General features: G+C 40.7%; 1 protein-coding gene across 1 annotated transcript; it reads right to left on the bottom strand.

The window, feature by feature from the left end:
* Positions 1-1,190: 1,190 nt before the first annotated feature.
* LOC124141117 lies at positions 1,191-25,204 on the bottom strand. Its single transcript, XM_046509014.2, has 16 exons — positions 25,073-25,204; positions 23,094-23,242; positions 21,670-21,865; positions 21,111-21,276; positions 19,784-19,990; positions 18,385-18,652; positions 17,608-17,681; positions 15,886-16,005; positions 11,024-11,189; positions 10,162-10,313; positions 9,710-9,920; positions 8,871-9,075; positions 7,214-7,496; positions 6,592-6,740; positions 5,131-5,335; positions 1,191-2,836 (listed from the first exon to the last, which is right to left on the bottom strand). The coding sequence occupies exons 2-16, from the start codon at positions 23,215-23,217 to the stop codon at positions 2,585-2,587; spliced, it is 2,778 nt and encodes a 925-aa protein (XP_046364970.2). The 5' UTR covers positions 23,218-23,242; positions 25,073-25,204; the 3' UTR covers positions 1,191-2,584.
* Between the last annotated feature and the right edge of the window lie 499 nt (positions 25,205-25,703).

The raw sequence follows: 25,703 nt of genomic DNA, 5'->3' as shown, positions 1-25,703 counted from the left end.
GGCAAGATGTATCCAGTGTTTAAATCAACTCCATGGCAAGGTGTATCCAGTCTTTAAACCAACTTCATGGCAAGATGTATCCAGTGTTTGAACCAACTTCATGGCAAGATGTTACCAGTGTTTAGACCAACTTCATGGCAAAATGTTACCAGTGTTTAAACCAACTCCATGGGAAGATGTTACCAGTGTTTAGACCATCTTCATGACAAGGTGTATCCATAGTTTAGACCAACTCCATGGCAAGATGTATCCAGTGTTTAAACCAACTCCATGGCAAGGTGTATCCAGTGTTTAAACCAACTTCATGGCAAGATGTATCCAGTGTTTGAACCAACTTCATGGCAAGGTGTATCCAGTGTTTAAACCAACTCCATGGCAAGGTGTATCCAGTGTTTAAACCAACTTCATGGCAAGATGTATCCAGTGTTTGAACTAACTTCATGGCAAGATGTTACCAGTGTTTAAACCAACTTCATGGCAAGATGTATCCAGTGTTTAAACCAACTTCATGGCAAGATGTTTCCAGTGTTTAAACCAACTTCATGGCAAGGTGTTACCAGTGTTGAAGTCGAATTCATCTGCTTCATGGTCAGGTGTTTCCATTGGAAGTCGAATTCATCTGCTTTATGGCAAGGTGTTACCAGTGTTGAAGTCGAATTCATCTGCTTCATGGTCAGGTGTTTCCATTGGAAGTTGAATTCATGTGCTTCATGGCAAGACGTTACGTATGTTTAAGCCAAATTCATGTGCTTCATGGCAAGTTCTTACATGTGTTTTAGCCAAATTCATGTGCTTCATGGCAAGGTCTTACATGTGTTTAAGCTGAATTCATGTGCTCCATGGCAAAATCTTACATGTGTTTAAGCCAAATTCATGTGCTTCATGGCAAGATCTTACATGTGTTTAAGCCAAATTCATGTGCTTCATGGCAAGACGTTGCACGTGTTTAAGCCAAATTCATCTGCTTTACGGCAAGCTGTTACATATGTTTAAGCCAAATTCATCTGCTTCATGGTAAGGTGTTTCCACTGGAAGTCGAATTCATGTGCTTCATGACAAGATCTTACAGTATTCCAGGTATCTCAGGATGTGTCTGTGTTCCCAGCATTACCAGTGTGATTAAGCTGACTATTAATTTCCATGACAAATCAGTACCAACTTTTAACATAAAACATGAACCAGTCAGTCAGTACGTTTGTGTATTAGAATTTTATTTTAAACCATGTATGAGAAATATGTACATTTCTATGAGACATCCAATGTAACAATCATCTGTGTAATAGCAAACCAGCACCACTGGGCAGAGCAGTCCTCAGCAGTTCACTCTAATACTGTCTGTACTGGACCAAGGTAGCAGGCGGTACACCCTTCCACAGCCAGTTTTCAGTAGCATATAGTAGCACATGCACACGACAGAATACACAAGCTGCCATGTAATGTACTTTGTTACTGTGGAGTATATTTGTACTGTTGTCGGCAAGTTTATCCTTGTTCAAACAGTACCAAGTCTGAATGAACAATGGCACATTGATGTTAATGCTGAAATGATTTATAAAAATAATAAGTGCATCGAAACACCATAACAACTAATGCTTCCATTGGCTAAAGAATAAACATCTCTGGAACATTAATCACAGGCATATCAAATATTAAAACACGTGTAAACTGAGACATATATTATTTGCAATAGGACAATTTAACAGAAACTGCATATGATATTAAAATATTTGCAATACTAATTTGCAGTCATAAAATCAAAAAATATTTTCATAATGCTGTTTGAGACCAAATACACAAAACTGTTGGTTATTATGGGGTGCAAAAATAGTTTGTGGAAACTCAACACTGTAAAATATCTCGTATTGGTTTTGGTTTGATATATATTGAATGTCAGACAAATATACAAACTCTAACATACTTCTGGCTGCATGTTGATAATACTGTTCACAGAATATTAAACAGACAATCGAACCAGATATTGGCAATATGTGGAAGGACACAATGTTATCCCTATCAATGATGGTATATCATAAATACTGTCACTGGCGAATGATAAAATAACCATACTATTGTCCATTAGGTTTATATTAAAATACTCTGCAAGAGCTAAATAAATATACAGTTAAGGCAGTTGATGGTCACATTTTGAATCCCGAGATTAGAATGTGACTTTATAAATATACCACCTGCATTGTCTTGAAGGAAAAATACTTTGGAGAATTTATTAAATGTACTAACATCTGAATACTGTGTACAAATGAGACTACAACCTGAGACATATGAGATAAACTTATCATTGTCAGTAAATACTGAATATTGAGACAAAAAACAGTATTGAGAATACTGCATGTGTAATGAGACAAAAGGCCTTAACATTGGCAGCAGCAGTAATTACAATATTCGGAATGAGACAACAGCAAACATGAGATGTATGGTTAACGTTTCCCTGCTACCCAAACATCACATCTCAGAGCTATATATAAATATAGCACATCTTCAGACCATTAACAGAGAGTCAATAAATAATACTTCTTCCCTTTTGAAATAACGCATCTCATATAAATGTTTGTAAATTGGTGTCACTCTAGGGTTTTCTTGGCTCGAAGCCAGCTAGTTTGTAGATGAAGTCACAGAATGCAATGTAGTTGACGTCATCCTTGCCGCCAATCTTGATGTCAAATTTCTGCCACAAAAGCTGGAACTCCTCCTGACTGACCATGCTGCCAAGCTCCAGCTCTGTAAGGACTCGGCGGAACTGGGACCGGGAAACTGCTCCGTTGTGAACACGGTCGTAGTCCTCGAACAGAGGGAACAACTGCATCCGGTGCTTGCGTACCTAGACAGGTAACATGTTCTGTTTAGCATATGCTTTTTCAGTTTTGAAAGACAACTAACATTTAACTTGCTACATATGAATCATCCTCATTTATCCAGGATATTATACCTCAATTCTATTATGATAAATACCCTGCACGCAGTTACTATCAAAGCTCCATTTGATGTCACATCTCCTGTCCTGTCAGTAACTTCACACAGATTTTCTCCTCATCATGAGTATGATTTCCCAGCATATTTTTGGACAGCTATTTTTCGGCATCACATATTTCAAATCGGACTCCAGTAGTATCGAAAGATTGGCTGGTTGGTTTAGTGTTTAACGCCGCACTCAGCAATATTCCAGCAACACTATGGTGGTCTGTAAATAATCAAGTCTGGATCAGACAATCCAGTGATTGATATCATGAGCATCGATCCACGCAATTGGGATCAATGACATGCATCAACCAAGTCAGCAAGCCTGACCACCCGATCCCGTTAGTCGCCTTTTATGACACGCATAGTCACCTTTTACAGCTAGCATGGGTTGCTGAAGACTTACTCTACCCCGGAATAGAATCAAAAGAGGATGGAGACATAATACACAGGATGATTGAGGATGTACAGGCATTATAACATCTCACGACTCTAACAAGAAGCTAAGTTTGTGTATCTAATAAACAGTCACTCTCATGTGTAAAAGTGCTTTAGTGGGTTGGCTTTGATAATACTTTGAACAGTGAGCGAGTGAGTGAGTAGGGTTTAATGCCACTTTGTACAGTATTTAAGTGATGTCACTGCATGTTAGCTTAATGTGGGTGGAAAGTCTAGAGAGATCCAGTTCAAAGCTGTTCACATCTCTGGTACAACAAGTACCGTATTCGACGTAATAAGCGCCCCGCTCTAATAAGTGCCCACGGCGATATTTGCTAATATATTGGCTAGTGAACAATCCCAATTAGTACCCCTTCTGATTGATCAATGTACACAAGACTTATTTATTCGTCTATAATATGCAGTCGTGTGTTATATGCACCCTTAATTATGGGCAATTAAATTCTGGAAACTAGTGAACAATCCCAATTAACACCCCTTCCGATTGATCAATGTACACAAACTTATTCATTCATCTATAATACGCAGTCTAGTGTTATATGCACACTTAATTATGAGCAATTAAATTCTGGAAAAATATATCTGTCGTATATAAACATTTCAGGCTGTCAGCATAAACCACGAAATTTACAATCTTACAACTCTGTTTTATTTCACCGAGATAATATTCTAATAAGAGCCCCCTATTTCAAAATTTGAGAGCGCCCTGGGCGCTTATTACGTCAAATACGGTATGGGTTTTTATCCTGTTTTGTGACCATGAATGCAACGTCAGTATTTATGGGTTAGAAACACTATGCTCCTCCATCACCCATGGCTATACACAACGGCTTTGCGGTGGAGTAGTGATGTGTGACAATTTGAAGAGAGAAATGAGCCCATTCATAACTTACAGAAGCCAAATGAGCCCTACACTGAATGTTGTGTGAACACAACTGCCTGTAAATAAGGAAGAGAATATATGGATGTCAACTTCTTTATTATGAGGAACACATCCATATATTCTCTTCCTTATGTGTATCACTTCTAAATGCCTTTCGAAGACCTAACTCTACCATTGCCTGATACTGAAGTAGTATGTAGACACTTCTTGTATGATAAACATTGGACAAAGCACTCTGTTTCCTTCCCGCTGAAACAAGGCTGTGATTTGTTGGTCAAAAATAGCAACCATTCTGCAAATCGGCTGTACATTCTCATGGGTGATGCAGAAATGTAGTGTACATACAAAACATGCAAGTATTTACAATGACACGATTGCTCAGTGAGTAGATGGTGTTTTGAGCCGTAGGCAATATTGAAGCTATAACACAACTGCCTGTAAATAAGGAAGAGAATATATGGATGTCAACTTCTTTATTATGAGGAACACAACGTTTCAGAGTATATGCTTACTCCTTCATCAGGTGAATGAATGCCATGAGGCAGAGAGCATATATATGTACATTTAAGGACAACATGTTGATGAATGAGCAAGCATATACTCCGAAACGTTGTGTTCCTCATAATAAAGAAGTTGACATCCATATATTCTCTTCCTTATGTGTATCACTTCTAAATGCCTTTCAAAGACCTACCTGTAAATAATTGAGTCCCCAAACACATTGTGACAAGCTTATTCTCAATGTAGTCGTCTCTAGTAACGGGAACTACAACAGAATCCCTCTTCTGTCTATCTCAAGCCGGGGGTCAACCTACCTTTTCTGCAATTTTGGCCATACAAGCCTGAAACTTGGCCTCGCTGTCTGCGGGGAGAGCGTTGAGCTCCCACTCTACTGGCGGCTGGAACTGGACTGTCTCCTGCAGTGGTGCCTTCTCCAAGTCCTTCACAGTGAAGATGGACTCCAGCTCGTCCGAGAATGCCAGGTAGTCAATGTAGTCAGGATCACGGCGGCTCTCGTACCTGAACAAACACATAAACATGAGCAGTTGTTGCATAGACAGACAGTGGAAACCATAAATCCCTATGCTGGAAACAGAATGATCAATTTGTAATTTTGCAAATTTTGGTGAGTTTGGGCAAATAATGATAATGTCTCACTATATTTATTCATTTTCATGTAATCGGTAGAGATTGTACAATCATCATGTCTAAATTTGCATAACTACCGAAAGGGAAAAAAATCAAACACTGTGAAAACAACCACCAAAGCATGAGTTGTTGTCCCTAGTATAAGCTACAAGTCGTTAAAAAAGTCCAAGTTGGTCAAAATAGGCAGGGATGTGACCTTTTCATTTAAAAAAGTTATCTTTTTAAGCTGACTGATAATTGTTTTCTTAAATATGTGTACCACCATAGTAAATGTTACAATTCATGATATATCAGCAGACAATTTTTCTCAAACATTGTACAATTTTTGTTCTTATGATTGAATCCTCCATGGGAATCAGAATGATAGAAAAAACCTGGTGTGTGCACTGTGTTAATCTGCATAGCACACCGGTTATAAACACAAAAACATATTGAAGTTATTTCTTATAAATGAATACATCAACAATAATTACTTCGAAGATTACTTGTTTAATCATTAACACCAAGCAATCATCAATATTAGATAACAATACGAAATCTGTAACAGCGTTCAGCGCAAAATGCAACCAAACCCACAAACCCAGCCAATCAGGAAGCAGCCGTCTACAAGTGGGCATGACCTATATTCTTTTTCATTTTGAGGAAGCATCAATGCAAAACTAATTGCTTGACTAAGGGTTATTTTGGTGAGATAGCAGTGACTTTCGTATTGATATTTTCAGGTTCCAACACCCTTTTCAACCATCCCTCATTAGGGACTGATCTATATCACCCAAATTATATGCTCAAATTTTCAAGGCTTTTACTGTCTGGATGATTATGCAAACCTTTTCTATTACTTGGATCACCATTGTAAAGACAAAAAAGTAATAAATGCATCTGCCTTGCATTTCGCTTCCAAAAAACATATGAACAGATTTTCCAGTGATGAGCATCAATCTACATAATCGGGACACCATGGCATGCATCAACCAAGTCAGCGAGTCTGATCTCCCAATCCCTTAGTCCCTCTCACGACAAGCATTGGTAGCTGAAGACTAATTCCAATGGTCATGGGGGTCGCCATGTAAGAATTACTTAAACTAAGAACTATGGACTTTTTGAATTTCTAGCATTGCATCTCTTACTTGTCTTCCAACAGAGAGACTTCTGACTCCTTCAACTCAAACCCAGCGAGGTCCAGAGCACGACGGAATGATGTCTTCAACATCCGTCCCGACCGTAACTTGTCATAATCCTTCAAGAAGTCCAACACCCTGAGTCTGGCTTTGAACACCTGTAATACAAAGGAACTGACTCATCACACATGATTTTATGAAACAAGTATCAGAAATGTTGTAGGTTCTGAACCAGAGGAGGGGCAATACATGAAGTTCGTAAATTTGGTAATGATCTCGCTCAAACAAACCTTTATTATCAATACTTAGTGATTATCTTTAGTCAATAAATGTTTTCTATATTGAAACCCTTAGCATGAAGCTCATATTTTGCCCTTTAACTTCAAGATCAGATTGTTAAGACATACTATGCCCCGAAAGTGAGTTCCGAATGTTGTTTATCACTGCACTTCCAGCTCTGTCACAGTGGCTTCTAAATAAAAATTTCTTGAGAAAACCAGTGCAAAAACGTCTGAGCAAGAGTCCACAGCATCAGCACATGATGACACGCATTCAGTTATGAACAAAAATTGGCTACTGGGGACAGTTGCACCTGGGAATTTCTGATGGGTCACCTGAAAGAACCACTGACCTTGGTCTTGAGTTTGAGTAGGATCTCCTCCAAGTCTTCAGCAGGATTGAGTTCGGGCAGTTTGCGATTCTGGTTGGTGAGTCGCAGCGTCTTCAGTCTCTCCACATACATGAGCTGCGGTGGGACTGGGGGCTGCAGCTCGTCCAGGAATGCCTGGTAGTTGAATCCCACGTCATTACAGAACCTGGCCTCCAGAGCTGCGACCTCGGCCTCTGTGGTGTGAAGCTCCAGCATTGTGAGGCACTGTCGGAACTGGGAGCGGGTCACATGGTGGTTGGTGTGCCTGGATTCAGAAAATAGATTGAGTTGTTTTACACATTGCTTTTCGCAATATCCCAGCCATATCACAAAAACGGGTTCCGTGCACAGCACCCAAGGGGTTGGTCAAACATGGGTCCTCGACATGACCCGCTTGTCCACTAGGTTACCTCACCACCCCAACACAGGAAATTGAAAACCTTGAGTTAGTGGGGTTTTTTTTCAGTTAACATATCTCAGCTATATCCTATTTAGAGAACAACCAACGAACCATGAGGAATAAAGGATAATCTGCCCTGAGTGAATGAATGGTGTTAATCCCAAGCCTTGGGCAAGTGACTTACAGGATTCATTCATGGGGGACAGATAATCCGTCATTAAGAGTTTCAAGTAAGTCATTCTATATATCACTCAAGAACATTTTAGGAGAAAAAATGAAGAAAAAACATATGGATTGTCAACACTAAAGAGATACTTTACTTTAGGCAGCTTATTGTCAGATGGTATATGTACTCACTTGTGAGTGAGTGAGTATGGTTTTAAGCCGCTTTTAGCAATATTCCAGCAATATCACGGCGGGGACACCAGAAATGGGCTTCACACATTGTACCCATGTCGGGAATCGAACCCGGGTCTTCGGCGTGACGAGCGAATGCTTTACCCCTAGGCTACCCGACCGCCCTACTCACTTGTGACATCATGAACGATAAATGACACCATATCATATTTTTCTCAACATTCATGAATCCTAAAAGGCACATGTGCAGATATTACACACAATTCTACCTTTATGGGTAATATTAACAGTAATTGGGCTTAGAGGAGAAAAACCATAAGTATGAAGGTACATGGGACCCTGCCATCTGGGTATGCCTTGTCAATACGCTGTGCAGTTGTGACACACAATGTAGTGTCGTAGTGAGTGAGTGAGTAAGTTGGGTTTAACGCAGCTTTTAACAGTATTCCAGTTATATCACGGCGTGTCAGCTTAATGCGGGAGGAAAGCCCGAAGTGATGCAGGTCTCGGACGTTTACCACTTCGGTGAAACCCATGAGCACGGGTATGGTGCTGACAAACCTAGAAACATAATCGCTGAAACCAGGCTGTCAGTGAATAATAGTGAAAACACTGCATGGTAGTCACATGTGTTCATGGATGATGGAGGAATCTAGTGCAAGATTATATCTAGGATTCCAAACTAAGTGCCCTTGGAAGGCAAATTGGGTGAAATAATCACTGAAGTTAAGAATTCAAAATTCAACACTGAAGTTAAGAATTCAAAATTTGAACCCCCCAAGCCCCTTAAAAAAGTCCTGGATATTCTTCTGTCCTATACTGCACCCATCACCCCCACTTTCCATCAACTTAATGTTTTCAAGCTAGTTCAGGTCTCTCTACCTGTCAAAATCCTGAAACACTGGTTTAGCCAGGAGTCTGCGCTGCCCGGCGCGCTGCCTCAGTCTCTCCATGGTTTCTTCATACAAGCTCTTGTGGTCATCACTGGCACTCTCCCAACTGATGCTGCCCGGCTTCGGCACTTGGAACATCTCAGATGGTGGGACTTTGTAGGTGGGGCTCTGTTCTAGATTTGGTTCTGTGAAGACTGCAAACAAACAACATAGATAAACCAAACATATTATGAATAGATAACTGATTACTCAAGGTACAGGCCTTTCGGACAAGGTGAAAACATAAATATGTTACACTTCATGCAACCATGTGTATATGTTACAGGTGGTGCAACCATGTGCATGTGTTATAGGTGGTGCAACCATGTGCATGTGTTATAGGTGGTGCAACCATGTGTATATGGTACAGGTGGTGCAACCATGTGCATGTGTTATAGGTGGTGCAACCATGTGCATGTGTTATAGGTGGTGCAACCATGTGCATGTGTTATAGGTGGTGCAACCATGTGCATGTGTTACAGGTGGTGCAACCCTGTGTATATGTTACAGGTGGTGCAACCATGTGTATGTGTTATAGGTGGTGCAACCATGTGTATATGGTACAGGTGGTGCAACCCTGTGTATATGTTACAGGTGGTGCAACCATGTGTAAATATAACAGGCGGTGCAACCATGTGTATATGTTACAGGTGGTGCAATCATGTGTATATGTTACAGGTGGTGCAACCATGTGTATATGTTACAGGTGGTGCAACCATGTGTATATGTTACAGGTGGTGCAACCATTAGATTAACTGAAACACAAAGCAGTTGTACATGTTTACTGACCACTCTCCACATCATCCATGAAGCGTGTCCAGTACACCTGGTCAGTCTTGGCAGGGTTCTCGTACATATCACACAGCAGCTTAAACTGGCCATCTATCAGGTCATGAGCGCCAAGCTTGCTCAACCCGAGCAGTCCGAGGCCCCGGCGGAACTGGCTCTTGCTAATACAGTTGCTCTGAAGAGGGTCGTAGTCCTCAAAGTACTCTTTCACCTGACAAAGAAGAGGGGAAAATAGTGAATAATGTTCTTCTGTCAACATCAATACAGAAGAGTGAGTAAGCTGGGTATAGCGCTGCTTTGAACAGTATTCCAGTTATGTCACAGCATGTCAGCTTGATGTGGGAGGAAAGCCCTGAGTGGTGCAGGTCTCAGACGTTAACCACGACCATGGGTATGGTGCTGACAAACAGAGGTATTTCAACATTGGCTATGGACCATGAGGACCAACCTACCCTCAGCCTGTTTGTGAGCACATGGTGTCTGATGCGAGCCATCAGGTCCTCATAGCTGACCTCACTGTCCTGCACGACGGGGTCGGGGACGGGCTGGTTGGTACGCTCCTCATCCTGGAGGTTCACAGTCTCCAGGGTGTGCCCCACAAACTCTGAAACACACAAACAGCTGGTCAGGTAACAAGGTGATGGATGCACTTACCTATGACTGATGATAACATTCAAACTTTCAGTCCTATTCTTGAAATGAACATCAACATCCCAAGTCCAACATAATATCATGGATATATAAAAAAAATAAATAATAAAATAAATCCCCAACCAAGATGTATTCAGCTGAAGAGAAAACACAGTTGATCATTTGATATTTCATATTCCGGGCGGAGGAGTGGGGTTGGGAATTTCTTGTTCAAATTTACCTCCTGAAAATGATAGAAGAAAATCCTTTGACCTCAGGTAAAATATTGGGCATGCTCAATGTTCCGAAAATAATGTATTGTGGGTAAAAAATAAAATTGCTTGACTCCACCCTTCAAGGGCACCTTGTATGTTTGAAGCACTGCCTGAAGACATATTCTGCCTCAAACAAAAATCAAAGGATAATTACATGGTCACCCCCAGAATATTACATTGTCACTCCCTTTGAAGCTGTGTCTGTGTCCTCATCACCCGCATCATATGTTGTGTTTACAGATGATGCCCTGCATTCTCTCATGTCCTGCCCCAAAACTGTTTTTCAAAAATACATAAATACTATTCAAAACCTTTCTAAAATGTCCTTTTTAATATGCAACAAGACATGACATAGTATTTTACTTTCATCAAGTGATTAACATACAAAATATTTGTGAGGAACACCAACCTTGATCCACTGCCTGTACAAAGGCAGGGTAGTTGACGTCTCCACTGCCGGGATCTTCAAACTTGCGACACAAGAGCTTGAGATCTTCAGGCGCCACATTGAGGCTGAGGAAGTGCAGGATACGCCCAAACTGTGTCTTGGTCACGACCCGCGTGTAGGCAATACCCTATGAACAAGAAACACAACATTTCTTAACTTTGTTTGTTTATTTGTTGTTTAATGCTGCACCAATACCCTATGAACGAGAAACACAACATTGCTTTACTTTGTTTGTTTGTTTTTTTGTTGTTAAATGCTGCACTCAGCAATATTCCAGCTATATAACGGCAGTCTGTAAATAATCTAGTCTGAACCAGACAATCCAGTGATTGACATCATGAGCATTGATCCACACAATTGGGATACAATGACATGCATCAACCAAGTCAGCGAGCCCAATCCCGTCAGTCACCTCTTACGACAAGCATAGTCGTCTTTTACAGCAAGAATGGGTTGCTGAAGACCTATTCTACCCCGGATCTTCATGGGTCGCTTAACTTTGTGATAAATTACAAATTAATCATTTTCACCAACAGAATGTGACAGACCATAAGTGTGCCTTTACTAGTAAATTATATCTGTAACAAATCAAATTATTTTTTTGTTAGTAAATTGTTACCTATACGTTGTACCAGGTCTTGGGTGAAGATTTATCTCAAAGTTTACAAACAAGATTGCAATTCCTCATTGGTTATTTGCATGTCTTTGACATAACAAGAACACTCAATTTTGCACTCATGTAGAGGATTATATCACTGGTGGATATTTCTGAGCAGCAGTGAGAAGGAGAACCATTACCATGTAAATGAACTTGTATTGAACACAATGTTGACACATTGTTAGATCTAGCACAGCCTTGGAGATATTTCCTGCCCTAAATTTTAAGAACGGTTTTAACAGTATTTTATTTTCAAAAGGAAAATGGATTGGTCAACAGGCCATGGCTATTTAAAGACCTCTCCAGTACAACTTTATTTGTTGGTACAGCAGTTGTTTACATATAAAAATAAGATAGCTACGCGAAAAATCACAAAGAACAATAAAGAACGAGGAGTGGTTTATTTCATGGTAAAACATTGTTCTATCATGACACCATTTCTTGAGATTCGAACAGCTTGATGACCTCGTATATTGAACAACGGAATTTTTGAGAGTGGAGAGTCTATTGAGTTGTTCCCCATAGACATAGCTGGGCTACGCAGATAATGTGATGCCATTTATCATCATCATCATCCCTGAAGAGGCTGTACATAATGTTGATATCTCATATGAGAAATAAACGACTCGTGGTTTTGTTTATCATACAATATAACACAGCAGGGAGAATAAACCACTCAGGGCTGCGACACTCATGGTTTATACTCCCAGCAGTGTTCAACTGTACAATAAACAACCACTCCCCACCCCCCTGATCCCAGCCCACCCACCCCAAATTTCTTTTTACATATGTAAAGTGTGCCCAAACTTCAATGAAATTTGTCAAAATGACAGGATAAGAACAAACAGTGAAATATAATCAGATGTTCAATAAATCGGTGATTCTATATTTTAATTAATACATCTAATCAATAGGCTACTGTAACGCTCATCTTGTAAATGAAATCACTGGTTCATATATATTCTAAAACTACCAGTTTGTGACAACTGAGACAACAAGCACATCTAAGACCACCATTAATGATTTACTAAACTGACACCAAGCAAGTAGTGATCTGCTGTTCCCCACCTGACCTTTGGCTATGAACACCCACATGTAAACACATGTCCCCATGTTACATCATAGACAGCACACACAACAACCCCCTTGCCCAACACAGCCCAGGGTTGTAACAGGATACCTTTCATCTCAGCATAAAAAGATGCAAGCAGACATGCATTTATGGCTGACAGTAATTGCAGGCTTAAAAGCATAACAAATGTTTTGCAACAAAGTACCAAAGTTACATCATCCAATATCCCCAACACATACCATTGTTGAAAGCTAACACTTGAATGGCTGACCCCAACAGCCTTACTGATTACACTGGGAACTCCTGGGGTCTACAGGCTGATGTGTCAATGAGGTGTTACATCACAGTCAGAGGAAGCAGTATCACCCCCCACCCCTTCCACCACCCCACCCCACAAAGACTGTCCCACATGTGGTTGTCCAGGAGATACGCTTGACTACCCACAGCCCTCAATGGGGGTGTTTGTTGTAAGCATTGTTTACTATGCATTATTATTACAAGGGGACATGTTATGACATGTGTCACACATGTGGTTAATCTGTACTTGTTGGTTGTAAAACAATATTTTGTATTTTCATCAAACATCACATTTAATTCTGTTCCTTTGTAGAATAGCAAAATTAGGCATGTATCTTCATGTTGTTTTAATTATCAAGATATATTTTCAAAAATATAGTATAGGATCAGTGGGGGAAATACAAATACAAGTTTCAGACATACTTTTTTTTAAACATTCTGACAAAACAAAACTTAATTGAAAGAAAAGTGTATTTGGGAAGGGAGTATGCCTTTGCCAATTGTTCTACTCTGAAGTATTCTTATTTTTTTCACATATATGACCAGACTCCATGCAAAAATGATGATTTTATCCCCAACTGTAAAATTGGGTGGGTGGTGGATCTGTAAACTGAGTTATGAAAAACTCCAAAATATTTCAGAAAATATCTTCCTGCTATAACCAATGAATGTCTGAATGGAGATTACAAACATTTATTTCCTTCTAGAAAAGATGAATGTTAAAGACAAGCCCAGGAAACATGTTTCTGAAAGTTTGATTCCTCAAGTATGCAATCACAACTACTCATATATAAATGTATATATTTTTTTATATATCTTCAGATTAAAAAACCCAATAAGCGTGACTTCTTAAGAATGAAAAAAAATATTTATTATGTGTAAGCATGTGGCACAAGCAAAACTGGTGTACTCCCACATGGAATCCACATGTGAAAGTCAGCACCACCTAGGCTGACCTGAGAAAGTAGGTCAGCCCAATCAGCGACTTGCCTGAACAGGGTTATCTGGCATGCCAACATCTACAAACAGTGGCCCAGCCAGCCCTAAACTTGGAGACGCAGTAACCTACATATGCAATATTCACAAGACTATGTTTTCTTACCCCATTCTGTTTTCAAAATACCATACAGTACACGCGAACACCAAATATGTGGGATCTCCCATGTTGACATAAGTAGGAACGACAATGCTGGCCATACAACAAAGATATTTTTAAAACCAAGAAATTGCTGTATTTATTATAACAACATAATAGCCTAGCATTTCATGTAACAGAAGAAGCACATGCAATACTCTCCCTTCATATCAGTTTTGTTATTTCAGAATATTTAAGAATGAAATATGTTTTAAACTTATACTTTTACTAAACCAACTGGACCCTTGAAGATCCAGGGTAGAATAGGTCATCAGTAACCCATGCTTATAGTAAAAGGCCACTGTGAGGCGACTAATGTTCAGGCTCACTGACTTGATTGATAGATGTCATCTTATCGCAATTGCATGGATCAATGCCCCTGTTGTCAATCACTGGATTGTCTGGTCCAGATTTGATTATTTACAGACCGCCGTCATATAGCTGGAATATTGCTGAGTGCGGCGTAAAACAATAAACAAACAAAACAAAACTTCACCAACTGACTGTATTGCATTTTTTCCTACTTTTTCTCATCATTATATGGTTGTAGCAATGTTACCCACAATTTTGTTGATATAAAAGGTTTCCTGCTTTTCCAAATATCCATGCTGTATCCCAACCAGTGACCTAATCATTTCAATATCGGAGATCCTACATTATTGGTATACTTCTGTACTGATCTCATTTCATTTAGCTGCAATGGCTTTTGACATCTTGTTAAATAGTTCCACATATCTAAACCAATACTGTATGTCAGTGCTGTTGAGGAGTGTCAGATAAGATGCTATAAGATTTACAATCACTGAATTATGCTGCAGAAAGGATGAAGATGAATTCCAGAATTGATTGATTCTTGCCCAGAATCTACCGCAATTACTACTGTCATTTTATTCATTTATTTACTTACTCCGATTGTCACTATAATCTCATGCTCCAGATCTGCACCATTTACCGAGCATCAGTTTCATGTACTACCTGGCCTTGGACATTTTTTAGGTATAGTTGTACACAGGCAACCTAAATTTAGTTGGGGAAGAGGGATTTATTTTGTGTTTTTGACAAAATACGCAGCTAATCTGGGCTCTGTCTGCTTAAATGTTGGAAAGTATATCACAGGAAAAATAACCTGACCAAGGCGAAAGGATATATTTTCACTCATGAAAATATCTCCTTCCCCCCCCCCCCATCACTCGGAGAGAGAAAAATGATATTTCACTCAACACATGAAATTTCCTCTCTATATTGTTATATTTCATGATTGTCAATTTTCAACTGCAATAAAACGCTTCTATTCAAAATAGTTGTGTTTTTTTACGATTTCTGTCTGTTATCGCCCTTGACAGTCAAATGGGGAATACCAGATGGGGGCTTCAAGAATATTTGATGGTTTCTTTAAGCTTCACAAAGGCAACAAAATGATGCAGCTCATTGCAACAACTACTGATAAATTTGAATGAGGTTGCATTTACTGATTTAATGTAACATGAACCATACCACAGTGAATAGTGCACGAAGGTGCGACATCTTGTTTATTGCAACTAAGACATGCACATCACTGTTGTAAAACTGATCTGGCCCCCTAAAACACAGAACTTTGATGTGACACAGGAATCACATGACCATGCACAGGGCATTCCATGTGTGTGGCGTGGGACACTCACCCTGTCGTAGTCCTTGAAGTAAGGATACATCATCAGGCGGCGCCGCCGCACGTTGTCCGACAGTTCACGCAGCACCATCTCCACACGTTGATCTTCCTCCGCACTCAGTGCCTTCAAACCCTGGTAACAAAAACACATGAGGATATAATATGAACATAACTTCATAGAAATACACATGTAAGGCCGGAGGTGTTTTGTTTTCTTGATATTGAGGCACAATGACATGGTGGTCCATGTAATACAACCAACATCACCCAGCCACACCCTCAGTGGGGTTATAAACACAACAACTCTCAGTGGTCCACGTAATACAACCAACACCCACCCAGCCACACCCTCAGTGGGGTTATAAACACGACAACTCTCAGTGGTCCATGTAATACAACCAACACCACCCACCCAGGCACACCCTCAGTGGGGTTATAAACACAACAATTCTCAGTGGTCCATGTAATACAACCAACACCCACCCAGCCACACCCTCAGTGGGGTTATAAACACAACAACTCTCAGTGGTCCACGTAATACAACCAACACCACCCACCCAGGCACACCCTCAGTGGGGTCATAAACACAACAACTCTCAGTGGTCCATGTAATACAACCAACACCACCAACCCAGCCACACCCTCAGTGAGGTCATAAGCACGACAACTCTCAGTGGTCCATGTAATACAACCAACACCACCCACCCAGGCACACACACAGTGGGGTCATAAAACACGGCAACTTTCAGTGGTCCATGTAATACAACCAACACCACCCACCCAGCCACAAACACAGTGGGGTCATAAACACAACAACTCTCAGTGGTCCATGTAATACAACCAACACTACCCACCCAAACACACACAGTGGGGTCATAAAACACAACAACTTTCAGTGGTCCATGTAATACAACCAACACCACCCACCCAGCCACACACACAGTGGGGTCATAAAACACAACAACTTTCAGTGGTCCATGTAATACAACCAACACCACCCACCCAGCCACACACACAGTGGGGTCATAAACACAACAACTTTCAGTGGTCCATGTAATACAACCAACACCACCCACCTAAACACACCCTCAGTGGGGTCATAAATACAACAACTCTCAGTGGTCCATGTAATACAACCAACACCCACCCACCCAGCCACATCCTCAGTGGGGTTATAAACACGACAACTCTCAGTGGTCCATGTAATACAACCAACACCACCCACCCAAACACACCCTCAGTGGGGTTATAAACACAACAACTTTCAGTGGTCCACGTAATACAACCAACACCACCCACCCAGCCACACACACAGTGGGGTTATAAACACGACAACTCTCAGTGGTCCATGTAATACAACCAACACCACCCACCCAGGCACACCCTCAGTGGGGTCATAAACACAACAACTCTGAGTGGTCCATGTAATACAACCAACACCACCACCCCAGCCACACCCTCAGTGGGGTCATAAACACAACATCTCTCAGTGGTCCATGTAATACAACCAACACCACCCACCCAGCCACACACACCCTCAGTAGGGTCATCAGTAGTTGCAACCAGACTGTCGTAAGTCTATGTTAAAGTATGGGAGTTACGATCATGGTAGCGCTACGATTGCTTTGTGGAACAGGGCCCTGGTCCCTAATATACAGCCACCCAGACCTGTGATATTGAACTTATAGTGCATTTTTTCTAATTTGTCTCTTCATGATAGTACTGGAATACTTACCCTGGACAAGGCTCCCTTGGGTGGTCTCACTGCTTCTTGTGTTGGCTTTTTGTCCAGATCAGGAATGTTGAATGCTGAAAGAAATGTCAGCCATAAGATTAACTTAGTGTTCACGAATGCTACTACCAAGACTTAGAGTGACATTTTGCATGAGGAGGGTTGTGAAAAAAGATAGAGCAATGGAAAAAACATGAAGGTTTAAAATGGTGACCAAAATTGTGACTGGTTAATTTCTGATAGTTTTATGCAATCTCATTAAGCATTGTGTTTCGTGATATGTGGCAGTGTAGTGCTAGTTATCATGCCGAGTTATTGTTTGTTTTTTTGTTTGATGTTTAACACCGCACTCAGCAATATTCCAGCTATATGACGGCAGTCTGTAAATTATCGAGTCTGGACCAGACAATCCAGTGATTGACATCATGAGCATCGATCTACACAATTGGGATCGATGACATGCATCAACCATGTGGCCGAGTTATTGCAACATGTAGCACACAGTATTACTTTTTGAAAATCGATAACAGAAAAGAATCATAAAACGATCCATGAGTAGGCGTATCATGTATTGTATGGTTAGGCATAAATGTGGATCGCGACATGGGGAAATTTTCATGACACTCATGGATGAACACCTCCTCCAAATGTAATATACATAATCAGTCTCAAATTAATCAAAACTGTGACAATACTTTTACAACATATATCAAAATCTAACTTATATATTAAATATCTATTATAATAATATCTCCAAATAAGAAACCATAGCAACTGTACCATTTTCCATGATATCACAGAACTCCTTGTACTTGATCCTTCCATCAGGCTGGCGGTAGAACTCGACCACCTTCTGTATCTCGGGGCGAGACAGCTGGGCCTCCTTCCCCACCGCCAGCGCCAACCCACACACAAACTGGCTCTCTGTGATCACGCCACTCCGCAGCTTGTCGTGGTCTTTGAAGAACTCTATAGTTCTGATGCCACTCTTGTACACAGCGACACGGATCCTGTCAAATATCTGGTTCAATGTGGGGTCTGCAGTTATCTGGGGAGGAAAAACACCGATGGTCAACAATTTGCTTCTCTACTGGCCCCAACGGTTTGGTTACTGGCCTCAAGATCTTCCCCCTGTTGGCCTCAAAGACTTCCCCTTTTGGCCTCAAGGACTTCCCCTATTAGTCTCCAGGGCTTCCCCTATTGGCCTCAAGATCTTGCCCCTGTTGGCCTCAAAGACCTCCCATGTTGGCCTCAAAGACTTCCCCTTTTGGCCTCAAGGACTTCCCCTATTAGTCTCCAGGGCTTCCCCTATTGGCCTCAAGATCTTCACCCTGTTGGCCTCAAAGACCTCCCCTATTGGCCTCGAAGACTTCCCCTTTTGGCCTCAAGGACTTCTCCTATTAGTCTCCAGGGCTTCCCCTATTGGCCTCAAGATCTTGCCCCTGTTGGCCTCAAAGACCTCCCCTGTTGGCCTCAAAGACTTCCCCTTTTGGCCTCAAGGACTTCCCCTATTATTCTCCAGGGCTTCCCCTATTGGCCTTAAGGGTTTCCCCTATTGGCCTCAAGGACAAAATCGACATCACTGTCCGGGGACGCTTTATGCACAACATGTAAACAATATACAACAATTGCACAATGAGCAGAATACCTGCTCTGACAACACAAACACAGCGATGAGCGGACACTCCAGCTCAGGCATACATGAGGTGAGCAGAGCTCCAGCTCACCTCAGGACGTTTCCTGCTCGAGGGCACAAGGGTACAACTCTCATAAAAATCAAATCATTTACTCTGATACAGTACCTCTCTCCATGAAGATCTTACATGGACTCTATAGGAGAGGAACCTTCTAGTCAGTCAACTAACTTCTCAGTACAAGTGAGCAAAACATTGAGACCAGCAGATCTGATTTCTGTGTCTCAAAAACAAACCTAAAACGACCATTTCTGAATGTAAATATAATAAGGCCACATCATGATATTGTTGATATTTTATACACCGTCGTGATGACATTGGACTGGCTCAGGACCCAAGCATCCATCACATGGCCAGTGAAAGTTCGCTCAGGGTTCCCTGATATGACATGTTATGGAGGTGTCGTCAGATCTTCATGCAGAGAGGTATCATATTGGAATGAAAGATGTGATTTTAATGAGATTGTCTTTGATAGTCATCCCTACCGTGAGCGGAACAAAGTCGATGGAAGACACCCGGGGCATTGGAGGCAGCTGTGTCTCCTGCATTTGCATTTGCTGCAAGGACATGATGTCCTTGTGGAGGTTGAGGTAGTTGACGACACCAGGACGCTCAGGGTCTCGATATTTTGTCACTAGTAAGTTCATGTCGGCCTCCGACACATCAGGGGGGCCCGGAAAACTGCGATAAAACTGTGCAACACAGAAAAAAAGATGTCAGGGCAATGTCACTAAAATGCTTGAAACAATATGTCACGGCATTGTCACTAAAATGCTTGAAACAATATGTCACGGCATTGTCACTCAAATGCTTGAAACAATATGTCTCGGCATTGTCACAAAAATGCTTGAAACAACAAGTCACGGCAATGTCACTGAAATGCTTGAAACAATACGTCAGGGCAATGTCACTAAAATGCTTGAAACAATATGTCACGGCAATGTCACTAAAATGCTTGAAACAATATGTCACGGCAATGTCACTAAAATGCTTGAAACAATATGTCACGGCATTGTCACTAAAATGCTTGAAACAATACGTCAGGGCAATGTCACTAAAATGCTTGAAACAATATATCAGGGCAATGTCACTAAAATGCTTGAAACAATATGTCACGGCATTGTCACTAAAATGCTTGAAACAATATGTCAGGGCAATGTCACTAAAATGCTTGAAACAATATGTCACGGCAATGTCACTAAAATGCTTGAAACAATATGTCACGGCAATGTCACTAAAATGCTTGAAACAATACGTCAGGGCAATGTCACTAAAATGCTTGAAACAATAAGTCAGGGCAATGTCACTAAAATGCTTGAAACAATATGTCAGGGCAATGTCACTAAAATGCATGAAACAATATGTCAGGGCAATGTCACTAAAATGCATGATACAATATGTCAGGGCAATGTCACTAAAATGCTTGAAACAATATGTCAGGGCAATGTCACTAAAATGCTTAAAACAATAAGTCAGGGCAATGTCACTTAACTTGCATGAACCAATATGTGAGGACAATGTCACTAAAATGCTTGAAACAATATGTCATGGCAATGTCACTAAAATGCTTGAAACAATAAGTCAGGGCAATGTCACTTAACTTGCATGAACCAATATGTTTCTTGTTTTTGTTAGTTTGATTATAAAACTCAGCAGAAATAACACAAAAGTTAAACTGTATTATTTTCTTTTACATTCATGTTATTTAAATGGATGTTAAAAAAAATTAAATCTGACTGAACATGCACTATTTAATACTAAGATTAGATAAATATGAGTTGTCTCAGCGTGTGTCCCCACACTATAGTGTACCTGGCTCTCTGTAATGACCCCAATGTGATGGCGGTCAAAATCCTCGAAGCATGTTTTGAGGTTGACGCCATGGTATTGGTAGAATTTCATCATGTGCTTCAAGACCTCCACCAGTCGTGTCTCGGAATCAGTGCTCAGGGGTCGCACTGACCGAATAGTGCCCAGACTGGAAGTAAGCATTTAGGACATTGTACAAAAGAAAGGTTACCTCTGTTTTTCACAGCATAATTCTGTATTTCATTTTCTATAATAGTTATCACAACATCATAAATAACTATGCAAATCATACCCCAAAAAAGTATAAAAGTTTTTTCAATGCCCCAGTCAGCATTATCCCTGGGATAACATGGCGTCCTGTAATCAGTGGTTGATAGAGATGAGAAATGGAGCATGTCATCGGAGTACAACGATACGTAATCCGCCAAAAACCTGGTCCCATGAAGTCTTCTCTTACAACAAGCAATACAATGCTGGGGGGCTATTTCAACCCAAGTTCAAGTTCTAAAACAGAGGAGAGTCTTTCAACACAGACATCCCCCTGGTACCCTGCTTCACTTACAACTCTAGGGGCTGCTGGGGGGCTGGCCTCTGTGTCAGGTCACCTGGATTGAATGTGCCATCAATCTCCTGGCAGAAGCGCTTGTAATTGACCCGTCCACTGCGATAGAGGTCATACTTCTCCCTGAGAGCAACTTCTTCATTAGGGTTTAGTTGAACACCCAATGTCTGCCACAGGCAGCGGAAAAACTGTGGCTCTACAACAGATTGAAGCAACAACGTTCTGAAGATTATTACATTGGCACTTTGTAATCCCAATGCAGGGTTAGCGTACTGGTCAAAGGTGGCACACTGGTTTGTTTGTTGTTTGTTTGTTGTTTAACACCGCACTCAGCAATATTCCAGCTATATGACAGCAGTCTGTAACTAATCAAGTCTGAACCAGAAAATCCAGTGATTGACATCATGAGCATCCATCCATGCACTTGGGATGCAATGACATGCATGAATGTAATCAGCGAGTCTGAACACCCGATCCTGTTGGATCCAGGGGAGTGTGTGCACCCACCTTTTTTTTCAGACACCTTACACATGTAATTGTTCCCTGGGTCAGATCAGTTTGTGACTAAGATTCTATGTACACCCCACCCCCTACGCACCTCTGTGGCACATCAAACTGTGCAGAGCTGCATCCTTCAGCCATGCCAAAATCTGATAGTTGTGTCAGCATGGTCCCAATTTACACTTGGCAGAGGGGTACACAAAGTACGTGATCTAGACTACCAGTTGACAGACTTTCACTTTTGTGAAAGCCTCGGTTGCTGAGTAGGTTAAATCGTTGACTTTGTGGGCTGGCGATTAGGTGCCTCATTCTGGCAGTGTGGGTTCGAATGCCAGACAGGACTTAACCCCAAAAAGTATGAGAATCTGTACATCACTGAGAAAGTCTTATCCCAAACATAACATTTGTTACATGTCAAAGTTTATTTAAGCTTTCCTTACCGCCGGAAGCCCAGTCTCCTGTTACGCCTAGTTGTGTTAGCAAGCAAATCAACTCACGGCAGCTAGTGAGCCCTAGTGGGGAGTGTTATACAACATGGAAGATGCCAGACATTAGTGCCCCTTTAAGTAATTTGTCTGGCATAAAGAATCTAGATCTCAGCCAAATTTTGGAAGTTACAACAGTCACATCACTAAAATCGTTTTGTGGTGGTCATTATGTGCTTACAGTCAAGCTCCGGGACCTATGGGCCCAATAAGGACACACAAGAGGGTTGTGTTGTGTTGTGAGTGACTGTCTGTCGATCTGTCTATCTAGATAAAGAACCTTAGGTCTCCTAATGTTGTATACATAATTGTCAAGGGAGATAATTCACATAACTGAAGGGACCCCGATATGTAGAATCAAACTGACATCACTATTTTAATAGCTATTCATTCTGTAAACTTTCAGATATAGAATGTCTAAGAGTGAATGTTATGTACCTGTAATAAACCCTGATCGCAGTTTGTCAAAGTCCTGAAAGAATTCTGTGACCCGGATACGCTTTGTCTGTGCCAATGTTCGGAGGTTATCTTCAACTCTCTGGGAGACACTTGATGCAGCCATTGTGATATTTCAGCTATATCACTACCTAAAAATAACATACAATTATAATGATTGTAAAAACTTAGGCATGAAGTAATATATAAAAAATCATCATGGCAAACCAATGGTTGACAGCATGAACAGAGATTGCAACCACCCAATCCTCAGTAGTTGGCCCAAATGAGTCACTGTCACTGGGTTATCTTTTTTTATCAATTACCTTACACATGTAATTGTGCCCTGGGTCAGATCGGTTTGTGACTAAGGTGCTATGTACACCCCACCCCCTACGCACTCTTTTTCAAAATTCTGGATCCACCTTTGTGGTACATCATACTGTGCAGAGCTGCATCCTTCGGCCATGCCAAAATCTGATAGTTGTGTCAGCATGGTCCCAACTTACACTTGTCAGAGGGGTACACAAAGTTCGTGATCTATCAAAACAGTATTACAAAACATCCCCAAAATTATAATTTTATAATTATTTTCATATCGATTATATCTATAGATACTTATGGCCACTGCACATTATTGCACTGGAAGCATATATTAATGGTGCGATATGCTTAAATCTCAAGTCCTTACTGTTACACAACCTTGGGCAAACATTAAAGCACCTTGGTCATCTAACAGGTGCCTTGGTAAATAACTATGGATTTGCCCAACAGTCAACAGAAAAAGCCCTGTGTCAAATACATGTGCAGATATGAAACTTTCCATAAGACAACAACATGGCATCTAGTCAAAGGGATCCTGTAGGACAGGTTAACCAGAGCTCCAGATAAGCTTTTGGTGTTGTGGGTATTTTACCCATGCATTTTAAAATCATTGGGTATCAGTAATTCTATCTGCGTATTCAAATTTCTGTTACCCACTAGTTTTTACACATGTGGGTATTTAAGTTAAATATTTAAAAACACTATTCATCTAGTCCCTGCAAACTGGTGTCGTGTGGGTTCGAGAGCTTTATAGGACTCAAAAATACCACGATACTTCCACAAGAAAGTGTTATGGCAAATGATCATGATGTAACTGTCATCGTGGAGTTTGGCAAGGTTGACAGAATGCCCGTTATAATTTTAAAATAAGTTGCTGATTTGCTAATCGAATACGCAGGGTTACTTCACAATATTTTGATGATACGCACAAGTTTTATTTTTGTAGCGTATCTGTAATGTTCGTTGCGTATTTGATACGCTTGGATAATATTTTACTGTGTATTTCTGCATTTCTGATGCGTATTTCACGCAGATACGCAGCTTATCTGGAGCTCTGGGTTAACCATGCTTCGATTCACAGGACCATGTAACTAATATTCGTAAACCTCATCCATGAACTTGTTATATTATACAACATTAGTTACATGGACCCACTTTAACAGTAGTGTGTGATCATATGGATGAGAGAGAAAGCACAAACAAAAATCTGAACTAAAGTAACCGAGAAAACATCAACACTACCCGTGATATTTTCCTAAATCCTTGTATAGATTCAGTTATATTTTGTTTGGTACTACTTTGAAAAAGGATAATATCTTTCTCAGAGTCTGACGACGTCTCAGAGTCAGAAGAATCACATCTTCAAGTTGTTAATGTTTGTTTGGAAAGGCGGCTTATGGACTTACAAACAAAAACAAGAGTAATTTATTTACCGAGGACCCCACAATTATATATGCAGTACACACATGGCAAAAGATGTAAAATCTAAATATTTAAAATAATAACTAAAATATAGATCTAGATCATCGCAAAGACAAGCAAACAAACATACGGTATTACAAACATGCGCTTCTTTGAAACAAACCTGAACTGACAATTTGCAACCTATATCGCAAGTCACTAAGAATCATAAAGTATAACAACGGTCAAGCTACTACCTTTCAACGATGTTGTTGTTCGGCCTGGTAGCCAAACTTCTCCAAGTCACACAATCAAGTGACAGCAAATTGTTGAAACGTTGCTATGGCACGGGGTCGTGTTTGCGCACGCGTATTGATTACTTCCGTGACATAAAGGACTGGTTACGTTCTCTTGCATTGCGCTTAATAGACAGAACGCAGTTAACGCAAGACAGTACTGTTATATGTGAAATTTAATGATTATAGCAGAGACCATATATCGGTATATGGCCTCTGATTATAGTAATACAGACTTGTAACGTATTTAGAAATAACTATTACCCCTTAAACACTTGCATACTACACCACCTCACCACTTACAACTTGCATGCTTGCCGTGACAGACGACTTTGCTTGTGGTTAGAGGCGACTAACGGGATCGGGTGGTTTGGCTCGCCGACTTGATTGATGCATGTCATCGTATCCCGCGTAGGTCGATGTTCTTGATATTTATCCCTGGATTGTCTGGTCCAGACTCGATTCTTAAATATTCTATCACATTCTATAGCTAGAATAATGCTGAGTGTCGAGTCAAACGAGAAACAAATAAACTTTCAACTTGTTTCATCCGCGAGGGGTTTCAGAAATCAATATTATTACCCACAACAAC

Source organism: Haliotis rufescens, unplaced genomic scaffold (assembly GCF_023055435.1).
Source record: "Haliotis rufescens isolate VD_foot unplaced genomic scaffold, xgHalRufe1.0.p SCAF_11, whole genome shotgun sequence".
NCBI lineage: Eukaryota > Metazoa > Mollusca > Gastropoda > Lepetellida > Haliotidae > Haliotis > Haliotis rufescens.
The sequence above is the reverse complement of the archived record's forward strand: the minus strand, read 5'-3'. Positions and strand labels throughout refer to the sequence as shown.

Coding starts and splice junctions, on each gene's coding strand:
- LOC124141117 (XM_046509014.2), bottom strand. CDS start 23,217: ATGGCTGCATCAAGTGTCTCCCAGAGAGTTGAAGATAACCTCCGAACA. Junction 18,653..19,783: donor TCGACTTTGTTCCGCTCACG/GTAGGGATGACT, acceptor TTTCCTCCCCAG/ATAACTGCAGACCCCACATT. Junction 17,682..18,384: donor CTGTGATATCATGGAAAATG/GTACAGTTGCTA, acceptor CATTTCTTTCAG/CATTCAACATTCCTGATCTG.